The sequence below is a fragment of the Hyperolius riggenbachi genome, chromosome 10, assembly GCF_040937935.1.
Source record: "Hyperolius riggenbachi isolate aHypRig1 chromosome 10, aHypRig1.pri, whole genome shotgun sequence".
NCBI lineage: Eukaryota > Metazoa > Chordata > Amphibia > Anura > Hyperoliidae > Hyperolius > Hyperolius riggenbachi.
The window spans coordinates 277,874,356-277,892,924 of NC_090655.1; the positions used below are offsets into that span (position 1 = coordinate 277,874,356).

The 18,569-nt window shown below is 45.6% G+C and overlaps 1 protein-coding gene across 1 annotated transcript in view; it reads left to right on the forward strand.

Annotated features, from left to right (window-relative positions):
* The window catches only part of LOC137535455 (zinc finger protein 585A-like), a 110,722-nt gene that overhangs the window by 7,518 nt on the left and 84,635 nt on the right, over nucleotides 1–18,569 (forward strand). Inside the window, exons 2-4 of the mRNA XM_068257287.1 lie at nucleotides 6,674–6,771; nucleotides 6,884–7,967; nucleotides 16,196–17,518. Coding sequence (XP_068113388.1) covers nucleotides 6,674–6,771; nucleotides 6,884–7,967; nucleotides 16,196–17,518 — 2,505 coding nt within the window. The remainder of the gene's footprint in view (nucleotides 1–6,673; nucleotides 6,772–6,883; nucleotides 7,968–16,195; nucleotides 17,519–18,569) is intronic.

The following is an 18,569-nucleotide window of genomic DNA, read 5'->3' on the forward strand; positions in this document are numbered from 1 at the left end:
TAATAGATCCTCTAAGGAAAAGTTTTTCTTGTGCAAATTTTTTTTATTCATCATTTTTTGAAAACAGCTCATCAGCACACTCCCAGTGAGGGTGTATGGGTTTGGTGCCGGCGTGTGTGTGTGTATGCATGCGATACCATAGAAAGCAACTATTCTTGGTATTTTACTCTGGATATTTTAATAAAAGGAAAATTTATTTATGGTAAATCTAGCGCTTCTCATATTTTTTTATACAATTTTTTGTGAACAGAGTTGAGAATCAGGGGTACTCCAACCTATTGAGATTAGCTGCTGAACATAGGAGGTGGTAGTAATTCCCTCCTTTCTTTTACCAATTTGTAGGGGACTTGTCCTCTCTCCTAAGAGCGCCCCTTAAACTTTTTGATATTAATAGGTGCACCTATATTCTTGGATCCGGATATATATCTCTTCAGGCCCCTTTGCTATATTGTGATAAGGATATGGATTGACACCATCCAGTGGACAACCTTGATATCTTCCCGTGTGCAGACTTATGCACACCTCTACATCAAAATTCCATGCGTACGCCCTCATTACATGCATATAATTGGATGTGCAATTATATGCATGTAATGAGATTAAAGAGGTCCTGACAAAACATTGGCATTTGCTGAGGAGGGATCCTTTGATAAAGAAATTCGTAGGTGAATACCCACATTTAGCTGCCAGGAGAGGAAGGAACCTGTCAGATATTTTGGTCAATAGTGAGTTTGGACCTGATAGGAAGACAGGGATAGCTAAAAGGAATGGAAAAGGGATGTTTCGCTGTTGCGATTGTTTGATGTGCCCGTTTATGCAAAAGGGTGAGACCTTCTCAAATAGTGATAATACAGTGTGCTATAGGATTAAGGATTACATTGACTGTAATACAGAAAAGGTAGTCTATCAATTAAAATGTAGTTGTAATAAGATTTACATAGGAAAAACTTATAGACCTTTGAAGGTTAGAATTCAGGAACATGTGAATAATATTAAATCAAAGTATGAAAAAAGCCCAGTGGCAATGCATTTTAAAGAATGCCATAATTCTGATCCGAGGTATTTGAAAGCAATGGGCATATACAAACTGAATATTAGTTCACGAAGAGGCGATTATGATCAGCAATTGCTAAAAAAAGAATCCTTCTGGATATATAAATGTAACTCTATGCAACCACATGGCTTGAATAGCGATATGAATTTGAAAGTGTTCTTGTGAACTTCCTCCACAGTTGCATTATCTTTACTAGGCACTAGATGGTGCTCTAATCAACTCAAAGCCATTTGGAAACATAATATCCACTTAGTTAGCAAGCAGATGGGAGGCTGGCTATATAAATAGCAGGAGCGCCCTCTGTGGGTACACGTCTGAAGAAACCGTAATGGTGAAACGCGTCACGTGTCCGTGACGTCATCACGCTGGCTACGCTGATCCTCCTGTACCTCCGCCCTCTTCCCTAACCAGCCTCGCACCCGAAGTATGCCGCGCTGTTGTGCGGTGTTTGAATGGGTCCAATTCTCGCTGAAGGCGACTAAGACTGAATAGGCGCGGCGAAGACCGCATGTATACACCACCCCACTGGAAGTGTGAGTACCGGCATGTCCGGAGGCTATAGCTGTACCTGCTTCTGCTTATGGCTGGATGCCGCTGAACGCAGTGAATATATGTGAACCTCTGAAGTGCTGCGGAAAACCTGCTTGTTATTTTGCTTTGGTTGCTGCTTGGCTGTGAGGGTTTTGCACATCCAATTTTATATGCATGTAATGAGGGCGTACGCATGGAATTTTGATGTAGAGGTGTGCATAAGTCTGCACACGGGAGGATTGAAGATATCAAGGTTGTCCACTGGATGGTGTCAATCCATATCCTTATCACAATATAGCAAAGGGGCCTGAAGAGATATATATCCGGATCCAAGAATATAGGTGCACCTATTAATATGCCCATTGCCTTGATGTGATCACTAATCTATGGATAGGAGATTTTTAAGTGTTTTTAAAGTGTGTGATTTATGGTTATACTGCAATTTCTTTTGATAATCCATAAATGTATATGTGATATTTGAAATACTCAGGCTCCCTATTAATATGGTATTGGAGGTATTTATTAGCAGTATAGGTGAGACAGAGGTGTGATTATTTATAGAGGTAGATATCCCACAATTATGCAATTTAATGCCATTTATTTCCCAGTACAGCCATGTCCCCTTTGTGTCCCCAGAATTGCCATTATCCTCCAGTATGTAATGTCCCCCCACCCCAGTAATGCCATTTCTCCCCCAGTATAGCCATGCCCCCCCTGTGTCCCCCAGCATTGCCATTATCCTCCAGTATATAATGTCCCCCACCCCAGTAATGCCATTTCTTTCTCAGTACAGCCATGTCCCCTTTGTGTCCCCAGAATTGCCATTATCCTCCAGTATGTAATGTCCCCCCACCCCAGTAATGCCATTTCTCCCCCAGTGTAGCCATATTCTCCCTGTGGAGAATGGAGAATCAGCCGCCCCTCACATCACCGGGTAAGAGGAGATTGTTTATTACTTGTAATGGAGGAAGCAGTACTTGGGGTCCTCCTATATCCCCCTCATATGATAAACACAAACAGATCATGGGGTTGATTCCCTAAGCTGCATTGCTACAGCAGTGCAGCTCAATAACAGCAGTGAATGTTATCCCCTGAGCACAATATGCAGCCACAGCGTGCGCAGTTACATTTCACTTGGCTCAGATAGTTTAAAGAGCGCTTCATTACACTTAATGAGCACTCCACTGAGCCCGCCCAGAGCCTGGCAGGTCCAGTAGCTTCAAAGTACAATATTCCTGCACTTTTGCCCAATAGCCTGACAGTCAAGTGCTGCCGCTCTTGTATTTTGTTTTTCTTTCTGATGTCCCACCCGACAGTGCATCTGATCAAATGAGGTGAGTAGCAGGACCAGGTGGCTCTTCCTTTTGGCTTTCTCCCTAGTCTGTCAATTTTACCACATGCTGATTTCTAGTTATTGACAGGTCCAGCCAGGTCTTAGAAATACTTAACTTTTTATTTGTTTTACCAATTGCTTTAATCTTAGTGAATTGACTTTTTCTGAAGTATTCACAGCACAAGCCGGTAATTTACCTCACTAGTCGGTAATTTATACTTTGCAACGTGCTAATGCTTAGTTAATTTGAGCCCATAGTGTTCAGTTAGTGTGTGTTTTGCCCAGGGCTGTGCAGTCGGAGTCGGAGCAATTTTGGGTGCCTGGAGTCGGAGTCGGGGAAAAATGCTCCGACTCCTAATGAATTTAAACTGTAATTAAAATGGACAATATGATAAAATGTTCTGTTTCTCAGATAATAGTCATCATAAATAATTTATACAGACAGTAATAGCTGTGCTTAGTCCACAAAAATGAAATAAACCAATCAAAATTAGTTACTTGTGCTGCTTCAATAAAGCAGTCCCCGTATTTTTAAAGTCAGATATACATATCTGATTGTGACTGTATATATGATGTGTACACAGAAATCTCTTATATATACTAAATAACATCTATGCTGTAAGAATAAAGCCTGATGTGTAGCCGTGTCACTAATAGAGATGGTCAATGAGATGGAAATAATTCTGCGCTGATGCTGGTTTATGCAAATGTATGCACTCCCTTTGCTCATGAAATCAAATAATTTGATATGTTGGTAAAATTTTGTTTGGTGACTACAAATTAAAGGGTACCTGAGATGGATGAAAAGGAAAGTTTTATACATACCTGGGCAGTGTTCTCCCCAGGCTCTTTTAGCCGGGTGCTCCACCCGGCTAGAATTCTGGGGAGAACACTGCCTGGGGCTTCCTCCAGCCCCCTTCAGGCTAATCAGTCCCTCGCTGTCCTCCCCCGCCACCTGGATCTTCTGCTATGAGTCCCGGTAATTCAGCCAGTCTGACCACGTGCCGCTTCCACAGCCAGGAGCATTCTGCACCTGCGCAACAGTGCTGCGCGGGTGTAGTACGTTCCTGGTGGCGGAGTGTGTGCATGCGCACTGCGCCTGACTGGCTCAAGTACATGGACTCATAGCAGTAGATCCAGGTGGCGGAGGAGGACAGCGAGGGACTGATTAGCCTGAAGGGAGCTGGAGGAAGCCCCAGGTGTGTATACAACTTTCATTTGTCTCAGGTTTACTTTGTTACACAGTAGTACTATACTCTACATATGCACTCTCCACAGAGCTGCAGGGAATACACTGATAATGTTGTGCACATTCAACACAGAGGTGTTGTCTATCGCCCATAAACCTGGTTCAGATTGTGCATGAAGAATGTGTAATAGAGGAAGAATCTCCTTATTCCCCTGCAGAGTACCTGCACATCACTCTTACATGTACCCCCAGTTACATTGCCTAGGGCCTGATCCATGCTCAGATTGTACATGCAGAATGTGTAATAGAGGAAGAATCCCCTCATTCTCCTGCAGAGTACCTGCACATCACCCTTACATGTACCCACAGTTACATTGCCTAGGGCCTGATCCATGTTCAGATTGTGCATGAAGAATGTGTAATAGAGGAAGAATCCCCTCATTCCCCTGCAGAGTACCTGCACATCACTCTTACATGTACCCACAGTCACACTTCCTAGGGCCTGATCCATGCTCAGATTGTGCATGAAGAATGTGTAATAGAGGAAGAATTTCCCCATTCTCCTGCAGAGTACCTGCACATCACTCTTACATGTACCCACAGTTAAATTTCCTAGGGCCTGATCCATGTTCAGATTGTGCATGAAGAATGTGTAATAGAGGAAGAATCCCCTCATTCCCCTGCAGAGTTCCTGCACATCACCCTTACATGTACCCACAGTTACATTGCCTAGGGCCTGATCCATGTTCAGATTGTGCATGAAGAATGTGTAATAGAGGAAGAATCCCCTCATTTCCCTGCAGAGTACCTGCACATCACCCTTACATGTACCCCCAGTTACATTTCCTAGGGCCTGATCCATGTTCAGATTGTGCATGAAGAATGTGTAATAGAGGAAGAATTTCCTCATTCTCCTGCAGAGTACCTGCACATCACTCTTACATGTACCCACAGTTACATTGCCTAGGGCCTGATCCATGTTCAGATTGTGCATGAAGAATGTGTGATAGAGAAAGAATCTCTTCATTCCCCTGCAGAGTACCTGCACATCACTCTTACATGTACCCACAGTTACATTGCCTAGGACCTGATCCATGTTCAGATTGTGCATGAAGAATGTGTAATAGAGGAAGAGTCCCCTCATTCCCCTGCAGAGTACCTGCACATCACCCTTACATGTACCCACAGTTACATTGCCTAGGGCCTGATCCATGTTCAGATTGTGCATGAAGAATGTGTGATAGAGAAAGAATCTCATCATTCCCCTGCAGAGTACCTGCACATCACTCTTACATGTACCATTGCCTAGTACCTGATAGATGTTCTTTGTTCCGGTCTGTACCTTCTTCAAGTACTCTTACCAAGGACTAGTTTTAGTCTATGACTAAAGGGAATAAATATGGCAGCCTCCATATCCTTCTCACTTCAGTTGTCTTTTAAAATTCCTAAGCGTTGGCAGTTAAGAGATGCATTTTATGTTACATACTTTCAATCAACAAGATTTTAATATACAGTACTGGAGGGGAAAAACACAAAGACAACGGGAGCCCAAATGGTGCAGTATGTCTCAATAAATAGGTGTTAAAAAAACTTCTGAAAAAGGGGTACTCACAAAGGTGGGTTGCACACGGGGCAACCGACAGCTTCAAGCAAGTGGAGTGTTTAAACCTGACTCCACTCAGGTATACCAGCAATCCTGGGTCTGGTCGCTCTCTTAGTAAAAAGATCCTGCGTACCTTGATTACCACAGGTAGTGGGATCCCACCTTGGTTTAGGTGCGTAAGGTTCCCCACCCAGGCCAGTGGGGGGGGGGGGGATATGGCCCAGAAGTGGTAAAGAGGCGCCCAATTTCTATAAAATACTCTAAAATCAATAAAATAACAAAATGAGGTGGCTTACCTCACAGACGACAACTCACTTTGATAAGGAAGTTCAATTGGAGAGTTAGCACAGGCAACGCGTTTCGTGGGACCAAGCCCACTTCCTCAGGCCAAATAAAGTGCCTACAGATATCAACGAGAGGCGCTCAGTGCTCCATATATATATACACACACACGCACACACATATATAAATATAAAATACATCAAATAAGCAATATACTATAAGTTAAAACAATATACTATGCTAATAAAATAATATAATAATGAAACAATAATAAAATATAGTACCAGTCTGTGACCGACCGGCAAGATTGCACATATGTTCAAATAAAATGCTTAAGTGGAGACTCTAGCTGTCACAAAGGAAGACATAGCTGTCAAAAAAGGAAACAGACATACTGCTGTCAGTGGCCAATTATAGACTGCACTATACATTGCAGACCGTAGATTTTAATATGCAAATGAGGAGTCTGAGTCGTGAAATACTAAACTGAGGAGTCGGAATCGGTGGATTTTTTAAACCGACTCCACAGCCCTGGTTTTTTCTACAGATGGATCCAGCAATGGAAACCCACCAGGGAGATGTACAGGTCCATTTTATTCCCAGGATTGTCCACCTAGATCCCCCATCATCTGATAAACTCATAGAGACAATGTATTCAGTCAGTGTGTGTGTTTCCTACAGATGTATCCAGTAACAGAAACCCATCGGAGAGATGTACAGGTCCTCTTTATTCCCTACCTCATCTACAGGAAGATCCCCTCACCCCCCACCATTATCAGGTAGGTGGAACTGAGTGTCATTAGAGACACCAAACTGTGTGACATTGTTTCCTGTTGTCTCTGCTGTTATCTGTGTTCACATTATAAAGTTCTTCTTATTTTGTGCAATTAGGGTGAAGAACTGATACAAGCAAATGCTGTGGTTAAAGAGGAAGAATGGGAAATTTATGTGAGGAGTGACATGATGAGGACAATTAAAGAGGAAGAAGAGACATATGTGAGGAGTGATGAGCAGTCTATGGAGGAGGGTGACATGATGGAGACAATTAAAGAGGCGGAAGAAGAGACGTATGTGAGGAGTGATCAGCAGTCTATGGAGGAGAGGGACAAGATGAGGACAAGTAAAGAAGAAGAAGAAGAGACGTATGTGAGGAATGATCAGCAGTCTATGGAGAAGGGTGACGTGATAAGGACAATTAAAGAGGAGGAAGAAGAGACATATGTGAGGAGTGATCAGCAGTCTGTGGAGGAGGGCGACATGATTGGGACAATAAAAAAGGAAGAAGAAGAGACGTATGTGAGGAGTGATCAGCAGTCTATGGAGAAGGGTGACGTGATAAGGACAATTAAAGAGGAGGAAGAAGAGACATATGGGAGGAGTGATCAGCAGTCTATGGAGGAGGGTGACATGATAGGGACAGTAAAAAAGGAAGAAGAAGAGACGTATGTGAGGAGTGATCAGCAGTCTATGGAGGAGGGTGACATGATAGGGACAGTAAAAAAGGAAGAAGAGACATATGTGAGGAGTGATAAGCAGTCTATGGAGGGGGGTGACATGATGGGGACAATAAAAAAGGAAGAAGAGGAGATGTATGTGAGGAGTGATAAGCAGTCTATGGAGGGGGGTGACATGATGAGGATAAAGAAAGAGGAAGAAGAGGAGACATATGTGAGGAGTGATCAGCAGTCTATGGAGGAGGGTGACATGATGAAGACAAGTAAAGAGGAAGAAGAAGAGGCGTATGTGAGGAGTGATCAGCAGTCTATGGAGGATGGTGACATGATGAGGACAAGTAAAGAGGAAGAAGAGACGTATGTGAGGAGTGATCAGCAGTCTATGGAGGAGGGTAACATGATGAGGATAAAGAAAGAGGAAGAAGAAGAGACGTATGTGAGGAGTGACCAGCAGTCTATGGAGGAGGGAGACATGATGAGAGCATCTAAGGAGGAAGACATTATTGCAGAGATGAGAATTGGTGAGTAATAAACATTAGTAATGCAATAGCCTTATTAAACTGAGTAACAAATATGTCCCTGTTGGGCACAGTATAGATCATCTTCCTCTGTGGTAATATTACCACAGTGTCATGAATCTACCCCTTTGATACAATGTAAATCAGTCAGTGTACAGCCTGTATAATGGTAAAAAGAAAGAAAACCGAGAGCCCAATATAGTGTAGTATGTATTGGATTAGAAGGGGGAGGAATTGTGGTCAGGAAGTATTATACTCACAAACAAGGGTTACCGCTCAGGTAACCACTGTAAAGGCAGGTGGGGAGATTAGACCTGTCCCCACTCAGGATTAAGATGTCGCTCTCTGAAGAAGGAAAAAAGGGTTTTGGTCACCCTTCCACCAAGGGTGGAGAATCTTGACTCAATGGATATACAGAGGCGCCAAAAGAGTAAAATTACATAAAATAGTTAAAATATTTTGGTGGCGGTGGTGGACCAACCACTCAAAAAAGGACTTGAAACTGTCGCTTGAAGTACACACAGTTTATTCACATACTGTTCGTGGAGGCCAGCAGGAGGCAGTTGTCCCCGTGCAGAAGCGTGCGGAGCGCGGAGAAACCGCCGCGTTGGATGTGGCGGTTAGCGCGCATACCTCCACGGTGGAGGCACAGAGCGGGGCTGCTGTGGCTGGGACATGTAGTCCCTCCAGATTTAGAGTGACGCGCGCACTCAGGCAGGGCCTATATGGTAGCCAGAGGTAGTCAGCTGACCAGGCTGGTCAGCTGACTCTGGCTTCACTCCCCATTGGTCCAGCACTATGGGAGGTGCTGGGGAGCGAGATGTGTATATATACTGCTGGCTGGTCATTTCTCGGGTGTCTGGCGTTGCGATCACATATGTGGGAGCACCCAGATCCATAGTCAGATCCGCAAGTGTGCCGGGACCAGCTGGAGCTGTAATCCTACACTTAGCTAGATATTGATAGCTAAAGTACTAGTTTGATTGTGATTATCTGTTATGACTTCCTGCTTGCCTGACTATCCTCCTGAACTCTGATCTTGCACCTCGATATTTCTGATACTCTGTTGCTGAACCCCGGCTCGTTCCTTGACTCTGCTTCTGCCTCCTGATTTTGTACCCCGATATATCTGATACCCCGTTGCTGAACCCTGCCTGTACTTTGACTCCGCCTTTGCCTCCTGATCTTGTACTTTATCTGCCCGTGTGTGTACGACCTGGCTTGTCCGACCTCGAGAACCGACCTTACTGTTAGAGGCGGTTCCTCGCTCTGTTAGTGATCCTTCCTCCTGAAGGTTACTTTCAGTCTGTCCTTCCTACTGTCAGTCTGACTCCTCCCGTCTTGGAGAGCTCAGGTCTGCGGAAGGAATCTGTGCAGTACTCCTTGCTGCACTGAGGCCTAGTCCTCTAAGTGTTACTGTTACACCTAACACTACACTCTACTCAGGTGAACAGGGGTTAGCTAGTATATCGGATTATCAGTGATACTGCAGATCACGTATAATCTGGTATACATCTGTATTCCCAGTGATTCTGCAGATCACTGGTAATCAGAACCTCTCTGTGCTTCACCGATCATTACAGAACGCCAGACCACAAAACTATGGAATCACGCACTGATCCTCTGACTGTGCTTGCCACTTCGGTGGATAACATCCATCAAGCATTGGGCCAGCACAAAGCCTTAATTGATGCCTTATCAGGCTCTGTGAAAACCCTCCAGACGTCAGTTGATTCAGTGCGATCCCCTCCTAGTGATGACATACGTATGCCTGTACCTGATAAATTTTCCACAAGTCTGACTTCCGGAATTTCAGGAGTAGAGTGCTGTCGTATTTCGAGTTGAGACCCCGATCCTCGGGGACTGAGACCCAACGGGTCATCTTTATTAAAACTTTGCTGACCGGTGACTCCCAGTCCTGGGCATACAACCTGCCCCCTACCGATACAGCTCTGACCTCGGTAGAGGAATTCTTTAAGGCCATGGCCATAATTTACGACGACCCTGACCTTGCTGCGTCCTCGGAGCGGAAGCTCAAACTTTTGCGGCAAGGCAGAGGTTCGGTCGAGCATTATGCGGCAGAATTCCGCAGGTGGTCAGTCACCGCTAGATTTGACAACTTTGCCTTGATGGATTACTTCTTGTCTGGGTTGTCGGAGGAGGTCTCCGACTTGATGTTAACCATACCTGAGCCCAAGATAGTTGATGAGGCCATATCATCGGCCATTCGAGTTGATCGCAGGCTACGCCATGAGAGGCAGGCTAGGGGCAGTCACTGTGTCAGGGTGACTTCGTACGCAGCACCTTCCGCTACATCCTCAGTAACAGCATCTCCGCCTGTCTCACCCTCTCCGGCCTTGCCTCCACCCGAGCCAATGCAAATTGGTCGATCTAAACTGACCCAGGTGGAGCGAAGGCGGAGAATCACGGAACAACTGTGCCTATACTGTGCAGAGGCAGGGCATAGGGTGCGAAACTGCCCTAACAAGTCGGGAAACGAGTTTGCCTAGGAGTAGTGGGGGGTGACACCCTAGGCACACAATTTTCACCCCTTAAAGAGAAGAAATTGCTTCTCCCCTGTACGGTTACATGGGAGAATAAGTCAGTAGCCACTGAAGCGTTTATTGATTCTGGCTCAGCGGCTAACTTTATGAACCTTGAATTTGCTCAGGAGTTGGGTCTTCCCCTCACTCCAGTAAGTCCCCCCATTCAGGTCACGGCAGTGGACGATTCCCCTCTGCAACGAGAGCGCCCACTGTCACAGACCCCGGAGGTGGAAGTCACCATAGGGGTATTACATGGGGAACAGTTACGATTTTTTGTATTACAGATGTCCACCTCCACTATTATCCTAGGCATGCCATGGTTGCAAACTCATTCACCTCAAATAGACTGGGCCACGGGTCAGTTAACTACCTGGTCACCTCATTGTTTTCGACGGTGTTTGGGAAAGTTGACATTGGGGCAAACCAGTATTCAGGTGGGAGGTGTGCCAGACCAGTACTCAGAATATTCCGATGTATTTTGTCCCAAGGCAGCTGACAAACTGCCCCCACATCGCCCTTTCGACTGTCCCATCGATCTCCATTCAGGTTGTGTACCCCCCGGGGCCATTTGTACAATTTATCGGGGCCCGAAAAATTGGCCATGCAGGATTATATCCGTGAGAATTTGGCCAAAGGCTTCATTCGCCCATCCCGGTCTCCCGCTGGAGCCGGGTTCTTTTTTGTTAAAAAGAAAGATGGAGGCCTGCGACCTTGCATTGATTATCGCGGCCTTAACAAAATTACAGTGAAGAATCGCTATCCGCTGCCATTGATAGACGATTTGTTCACTCAAATCACTGATGCCAAGATCTTTTCCAAACTAGATTTGCGGGGCGCGTACAACCTCATACGCATAAGAAAGGGCGATGAGTGGAAAACGGCCTTTAATACTCCAGATGGGCATTATGAGTACCTGGTAATGCCCTTCGGGCTATGTAATGCCCCGGCCGTTTTCCAGGAACTCATCAATGAGGTCTTCAGGGAAGTGTTGGGGATATTCGTTCTAGTCTACCTCGACGATATCCTTATCTTCTCCAACAACCTCTCCGAACATAGAACCCATGTGAGGTTTGTGTTAAATCAGTTAAGGCAGAACTCCTTGTATGCCAAACTTGAAAAATGTATTTTTGAAGTAACTTCTGTTGCCTTCCTGGGGTACATAATTTCCACCACGGGCCTGGCTATGGATCCCGCCAAGGTCTCTGCAGTTCTAGAGTGGCCTCAGCCGTTTGGGTTAAAGTCCCTGCAACATTTTCTCGGTTTTTGCCAACTATTATAGGAGATTTATAAAGGGGTACTCCACGGTCATCTCTCCCCTTACCAGTCTTACTAAAAAAGGGGCAGATACCACTCACTGGTCTCCTGAGGCTGTACGGGCATTTGCCACCCTGAAAAGCCTATTCTGTTCAGCACCCATCCTCAGACATGTGGATACGTCCTTCCCGTTTATTGTTGAGGCGGATGCTTCGGAGGTTGGAGTGGGGGCTGTGCTGTCCCAGCGGTCAGGTTTGCAGGGGAGAATGCATCCGTGTGCTTACTTTTCTCGGAGGTTCTCCCCTGCAGAAAAGAACTATGATATTGGCAACAGGGAGCTCTTGGCTATTAAATTGGCTTTCGAGGAATGGCGACATTGGTTGGAGGGAGCTGAGCATACCATCACGGTTTACACCGATCACAAGAACTTAGAGTACATCGAGGGGGCTAAAAGGTTGAGCCCTCGTCAGGCTCGATGGTCGTTATTTTTCTCTAGGTTTAGTTTCATTATTACGTACACTCCGGGTAGCAAGAACGTTAAGGCGGATGCGTTATCCAGGTATTTTGAGGCAGAGACAGCACAGCCCTCCGTTCCTGAGACCATTGTTCCCCAGAGGTTGATATTGGCAGCAACTGGAACTTGGGAGGATTGGAAGGAAACTTTGATCCCCTTTCAGCAGGACATCCCGGAAGGGAAGCCCGCAGGGGTTTTATTCATCCCTCTGCCTTTTCGTCTCCAGGTACTGGAGATGTTTCATGCACATAAGAATGCTGGACATCCAGGGGCATCCAGAACACAGGATCTGGTGGCTAGATGTGCCTGGTGGCCCTCTCTGGCAGCGGATTGCAAGGAGTATGTGAGGGAGTGTGCGATATGTGCCAGGAGCAAACCCTCCCGGCTGGCACCTGTCAGTACTCTACAGCCTTTGCCCACCCCGAGTGAGCCATGGACCCACCTGTCCATGGATTTTGTGGGTGAACTTCCCAGATCTGAAGGCATGGCGGTCATCTGGGTCATAGTTGACCGCTTTAGCAAAATGGCCCACTTTGTGCCATTGAAAGGACTCCCCTCGGCTCAGGAATTGGCCGAGTTATTCATTACTCACGTCTTTCGATTGCACGGCATTCCTGAAGACATAGTCTCGGATAGGGGAGTCCAATTTATTTCCCGATTTTGGAAGGCTTTTTGTCAGCTTATGGGCATAAAGCTATCATTTTCATCAGGTTATCATCCTCAGACAAATGGCCAGACTGAGAGGATAAATCAGTCCTTAGAGCAGTTCCTGAGGTGCTATGTTGCAGAGGCGCAAGACGATTGGGTCAGATTCTTGCCCTTCGCAGAGTTTGCTCAGAATAATTTAAAAAACTCTTCTTCCGGATTTTCTCCCTTCCAGGTAGTAACGGGGAGATCACCCAAGTTCTCCCCATTACCTGTGGCCTCTACTCCGTTCCCAGCCCTGGAGGTCTGGCAAAGCTCATTTAGGGACCTTTGGGGGACGGTAAAGAGTAACCTAGAAAAGGCATTTCTGAGTCAGAAGGGTCAAGCTGACAAACGCTCAGTGGAGTGGAGGTTCTGACCAGGAGACTTGGTTTGGGTATCCACACGTCACTTGACCCTGAGACAACCTTCTGACAAACTTGGTCCCATGTTCGTGGGTCCATTCCCGGTTACTAGGAAAATCAACGATGTCACATATACCGTTGATCTTCCCACCAGCATGCGGGGGGTGAGGTCCTTCCACGTATCACTTCTCAAACCCGCAGTCCAGATGGCTCCCACTCCTCCTCCTCCTGTCTTAGTTGATGCCCAACCCGAATATGAGGTGGAGAAGATCATAGACTCACGTACTGTACAAAACTCGGTACAGTACAGTATCTCGTACATTGGAAGGGGTACGGCATTAAGGAGAGGCAATGGGTACCTGGGAACCGCATGCATGCGGACGAGTCAGGAGCATGCCATCAGGAGCATGCATGCTCCTGATGAGTCCAATAGGACGAAACTAGTAGGGCGTGACCTGCAGAAGCGGAAGTTAGCCGGCGTGGCGTACGGGGAGACCAGAGCACGGTCATCCATGCGGACACAGAGAGCCAGCCAGGTGGCCAACGTGAAGGGGTAGAGCCCTATAAAACTCCATGCTCTTCAAAATACTATTGGAATGTGAGTGTGCATTTTTAATATAAATTAAACTTTTCGTATGGTTTTACGCTATGGGAAGGAATATGTGTTTTATTTGAGGTGAATGCTGTGGACTTGAAGTCGGATAAAGCACTGTATAAAGAGCCAATATAGGCGAGGGATTGCCTGAAAATATCCCAGAGGCGTTTGAGACCCATCTAGCCGAGGGTCATCTACTAAGGGTGAGTGCCCACTTCTGAGGGTGAAGTGATGGTGGTCATTCCATTAGTTCTCTGGAGATAAAGTTCGGCACAGAACAGGATATACAGAACCTTACAAATTGATTTTGTGGACTGTGGACACAGCAGGAGCGCTAACTTTTATATGTGTATTAATTTTAATTGCTTAAGAAGCGCACCACCGTATATATAAAGCGGACTCTCATATTGGTCAGCGCAGTGTGTTGAAATTGAAGGGGTAGTCAGCTGACCAGGCTGGTCAGCTGACTCTGGCTTCACTCCCCATTGGTCCAGCACTGTGGGAGGTGCTGGGGAGCGAGATGTGTATATATACTGCTGGCTGGTCATTTCTCGGGTGTCTGGCGTTGCGATCACATATGTGGGAGCACCCAGATCCATAGTCAGATCCGCAAGTGTGCCGGGACCAGCTGGAGCTGTAATCCTACACTTAGCTAGATATTGATAGCTAAAGTACTAGTTTGATTGTGATTATCTGTTATGACTTCCTCCTTGCCTGACTATCCTCCTGAACTCTGATCTTGCACCTCGATATTTCTGATACTCTGTTGCTGAACCCTGGCTCGTTCCTTGACTCTGCTTCTGCCTCCTGATTTTGTACCCCGATATATCTGATACCCCGTTGCTGAACCCTGCCTGTACTTTGACTTCGCCTTTGCCTCCTGATCTTGTACTTTATCTGCCCGGCTTGTCCGACCTCAAATACCGACCTTACTGTTAGAGGCGGTTCCTCGCTCTGTTAGTGATCCTTCCTCCTGAAGGTTACTTTCAGTCTGTCCTTCCTACTGTCAGTCTGACTCCTCCCGTCTTGGAGAGCTCAGGTCTGCGGAAGGAATCTGTGCAGTACTCCTTGCTGCACTGAGGCCTAGTCCTCTAAGTGTTACTGTTACACCTAACACTACACTCTACTCAGGTGAACAGGGGTTAGCTAGTATATCGGATTATCAGTGATACTGCAGATCACGTATAATCTGGTATACATCTGTATTCCCAGTGATTCTGCAGATCACTGGTAATCAGATCCTCTCTGTGCTTCACCGATCGTTACAGTTTAAAAGTTATTTAAAACGTAACCTTTATTTTAATGTAAAAGAAACAGGGAGATTGGCCATTAGAGGATGGGCAACAGCGACATTCAGGGAGAACTGGGGAGGAGATTGTGTATCTATTCCTGACTCTCTTCTCTTTTACTTCAATTCAACAGTTACTAATTACATGCTATAAAACACAATGGGGTTGATTCACTAACTATAGCGCTGCCAAACAGCGTGACTAAACTACTGTTACGAACACTAATAGAGCAGAGCAACTTATTTCCTTTGTGCACGCTACGTCACGTGACTTAGTATCTCCTTCTCTGTGCACATTACATAGCGGCCGCTATAGTGAAGGATCGCGGGAGCAATACATCACTACAGTGCGGCAAATCAAGGCAGCGGCCGTTGCTAAGTAACGTGTAGTGTGCGTAGAGGAAATATTAGGTTAACTGTTAAACCTTCCTAACCCCAGCTTCCCCTAATCAGGCAGCCCTTGTTGTATATGTGGACGAGGTCAGCCAGATTCTCTGCTCTGCATGGCCTGACCTATATTCATCATGGGATATTATGTTAGTTGCTTGTATAATCAGCTGCTGCAGCAGGACTTGTAATTCCATTAGGAATAGCGGCCGTGTTGTTTGGCCTCGCTCTCCCTGACCTCCCCACACTGTAATCTTGGATTGCAGGTTACTATTACAGTAACGCACTTTCTCCAACTAGAGCAGATATAGCCCCGCCCCCTTGTCATAGCCTCCGAAGAAGCGCTTGTGTGTGAAACTGCCGTCAGGCTCCCAGCAACCAGCACTCACCATTATCCACCCCCGCACCGGTACGTGTTTAGTCTCTTCTTATGGACTGTGAGGTGATGATGTAACACACAGCCTACTTGTCTGCACATTGCCAAATAAAGGAAGTTGTACAGCAGTGCCGACCATCCTCTTTCCTTTCATCCCTAATGATAATTGTTCCTCCCCTCAGAATTCTCTAACAGGAAGTGATGATGTTTCTCTATTTGCAGCGCGGAGTCCCGGCATCAGGAACCTCTCAGAGACTCGTCTCTCTGTATCCACAGAATGTACAACGGATGATGATGTCACTGGACAAGAGTCTCCTGCAGATATCCTGGTTACCCCAAATATTCCCCCAGACTCCCCTCACCTGTCTAACCCTGAGGGGCCTCATACCCAGCACAGCTCTCCCCCTGCTGGAGCGTCTTATTCCTGTTCCACGTGTGGGAAATGTTTTGTATTGAAATCACATCTTGTCATACATGAGAGATCTCACACTGGTGAGAAGCCCTATTCATGTGCTGAGTGTGGGAAATGTTTTTCACACAAATCATATCTTGTCAGGCATGAGAGATCTCACACTGGTGAGAAGCCCTATTCATGTGCTGAGTGTGGGAAATGTTTTGGTCATAAATCAAGTCTTGTCGCACATGAGAAATCTCACACGGGTGAGAATCTTTTTTCCTGTTCTACTTGTGGGAAATGTTATGCATGGAAATCACATCTTGTCATACATGAGAGATCTCACACTGGTGAGAAGCCCTATTCATGTGCTCAGTGTGGGAAATGTTTTGTTAAGAAATCACATCTTGTCACACATGAGAGATCCCACACTAGTGAGAAGCCCTATGCATGTGCTGAATGTGGGAAATGTTTTGTACGTAAATCACATCTTGTCACACATGAGAGATTGCATACTGGTGAGAAGCCCTATTCATGTGCTGAGTGTGGGAAATGTTTTGCTAAGAAATCAAATCTTGTCGCACATGAGAGATCCCACACTAGTGAGAAGCCCTATGCATGTGCTGAATGTGGGAAATGTTTTGTACAAAAATCACATCTTGTCGCACATGAGAGATCGCATACTGGTGAGAAGCCCTATTCATGTGCTGAGTGTGGGAAATGTTTTACTCAGAAATCAAGTCTTGTTACACATGAGAGATCTCACACTGGTGAGAAGCCCTATTCATGTGCTGAGTGTGGGAAATGTTTTGTTGATAAATCAAGGCTTGTCGCACATGAAAAATCTCACAAGGGTGAGAATCTTTATTCATGTGCTGAGTGTGGGAAATGTTTTGTGAGTAAATCATATCTTGTTACACATAAGAGATATCATACTGGTGAGAAGCCCCATTCATGTTCTGAGTGTGGGAAATGTTTTACTCAGAAATCATATCTTGTCATACATGAGAGATCTCACACTGGTGAGAAGCCCTATTCATGTGCTGAGTGTGGGAAATGTTTTACTGAGAAATCAAATCTTGTCAGGCATGAGAGATCTCACACTGGTGAGAAGCCCTATTCATGTGCTGAGTGTGGGAAATGTTTTTGGCATAAGTCACAGCTTATCAGACACTTGTGTTGAGTGTGGAAAATGTATTGGCTACAAATGCTCTGATGCACGTTATTTGTTGTTTTGGGTTTTTTTTTTTTTCGTGTTTTTTTTTTACCATATTTACACAGAACGCTCAGGATTTTTCATACTACTCAGTGCGTTGGTTTATAAAGTGTTAAAGTCCCTGAACTGAAGTGACATGATGAGATAAATATGGGTACATATAGTACTGAGCCTAGTTAGAACTTGCTTTGTGTTCACTTTTTTATTTTCTAATGTAAGGCTTATGAACCAGGTGCTTTATCTATACAAATGAGGCAGGATCTGCAGTCATATGCAGCCATGGCTCTCCTGAAGAGTAAATAAAAGCCAAAAACACTTTTATCTGGCTGAACAAACACTCCTGTTAACACAAGAGTGCTGAAATTATCTATATTTGTTTTTGCTGGGATCTGGGTAAACCAGAATTTAACCTCCCTGGTGGTGCATTTCTGTCTGGAATTATGAGCGGTACATTTTTTTCAAGTATTTTAGGCCTCCAATTCTTAAGTCATAACTCACCAAAATATGTCAGAATAAAAGCCTTGTAGATATTCTGCATATAAATAAAAAACTAGAACACAAATTTGTTGAATTAATTAATTGATGAATAAATGTAAAAAATTGTGAAACTGTTCAAATAAGGCAGGCAGAGAGTAGTCATATCCAGGCAGGGGCCGGTGCAGGCGTCAGGCAGAGAGTAGTCTTAATCCAGGCAGAAGTCGGTGCAGGTGGCAGGCAGAGAGCAATCAAAATCCAGGCAGAGGTCGGTGCAGGTGGCAGACAGAGAGCAATCAAAATCCAGGCAGAGGTCGGTGCAGGCTGCAGGCAGAGAGTACTCATAATCTAAGCAGGGGTCGGTGCATGCGGTAGGCTGAGAGTAGTCATAATCTAGGCAGGGGTCGATGCAGGCGGCAGGCAGAGAGTAGTCATAATCCAGGCAGGGGCCGGTGCAGGCGTCAGGCAGAGAGTAGTCTTAATCCAGGCAGAAGTCGGTGCAGGTGGCAGGC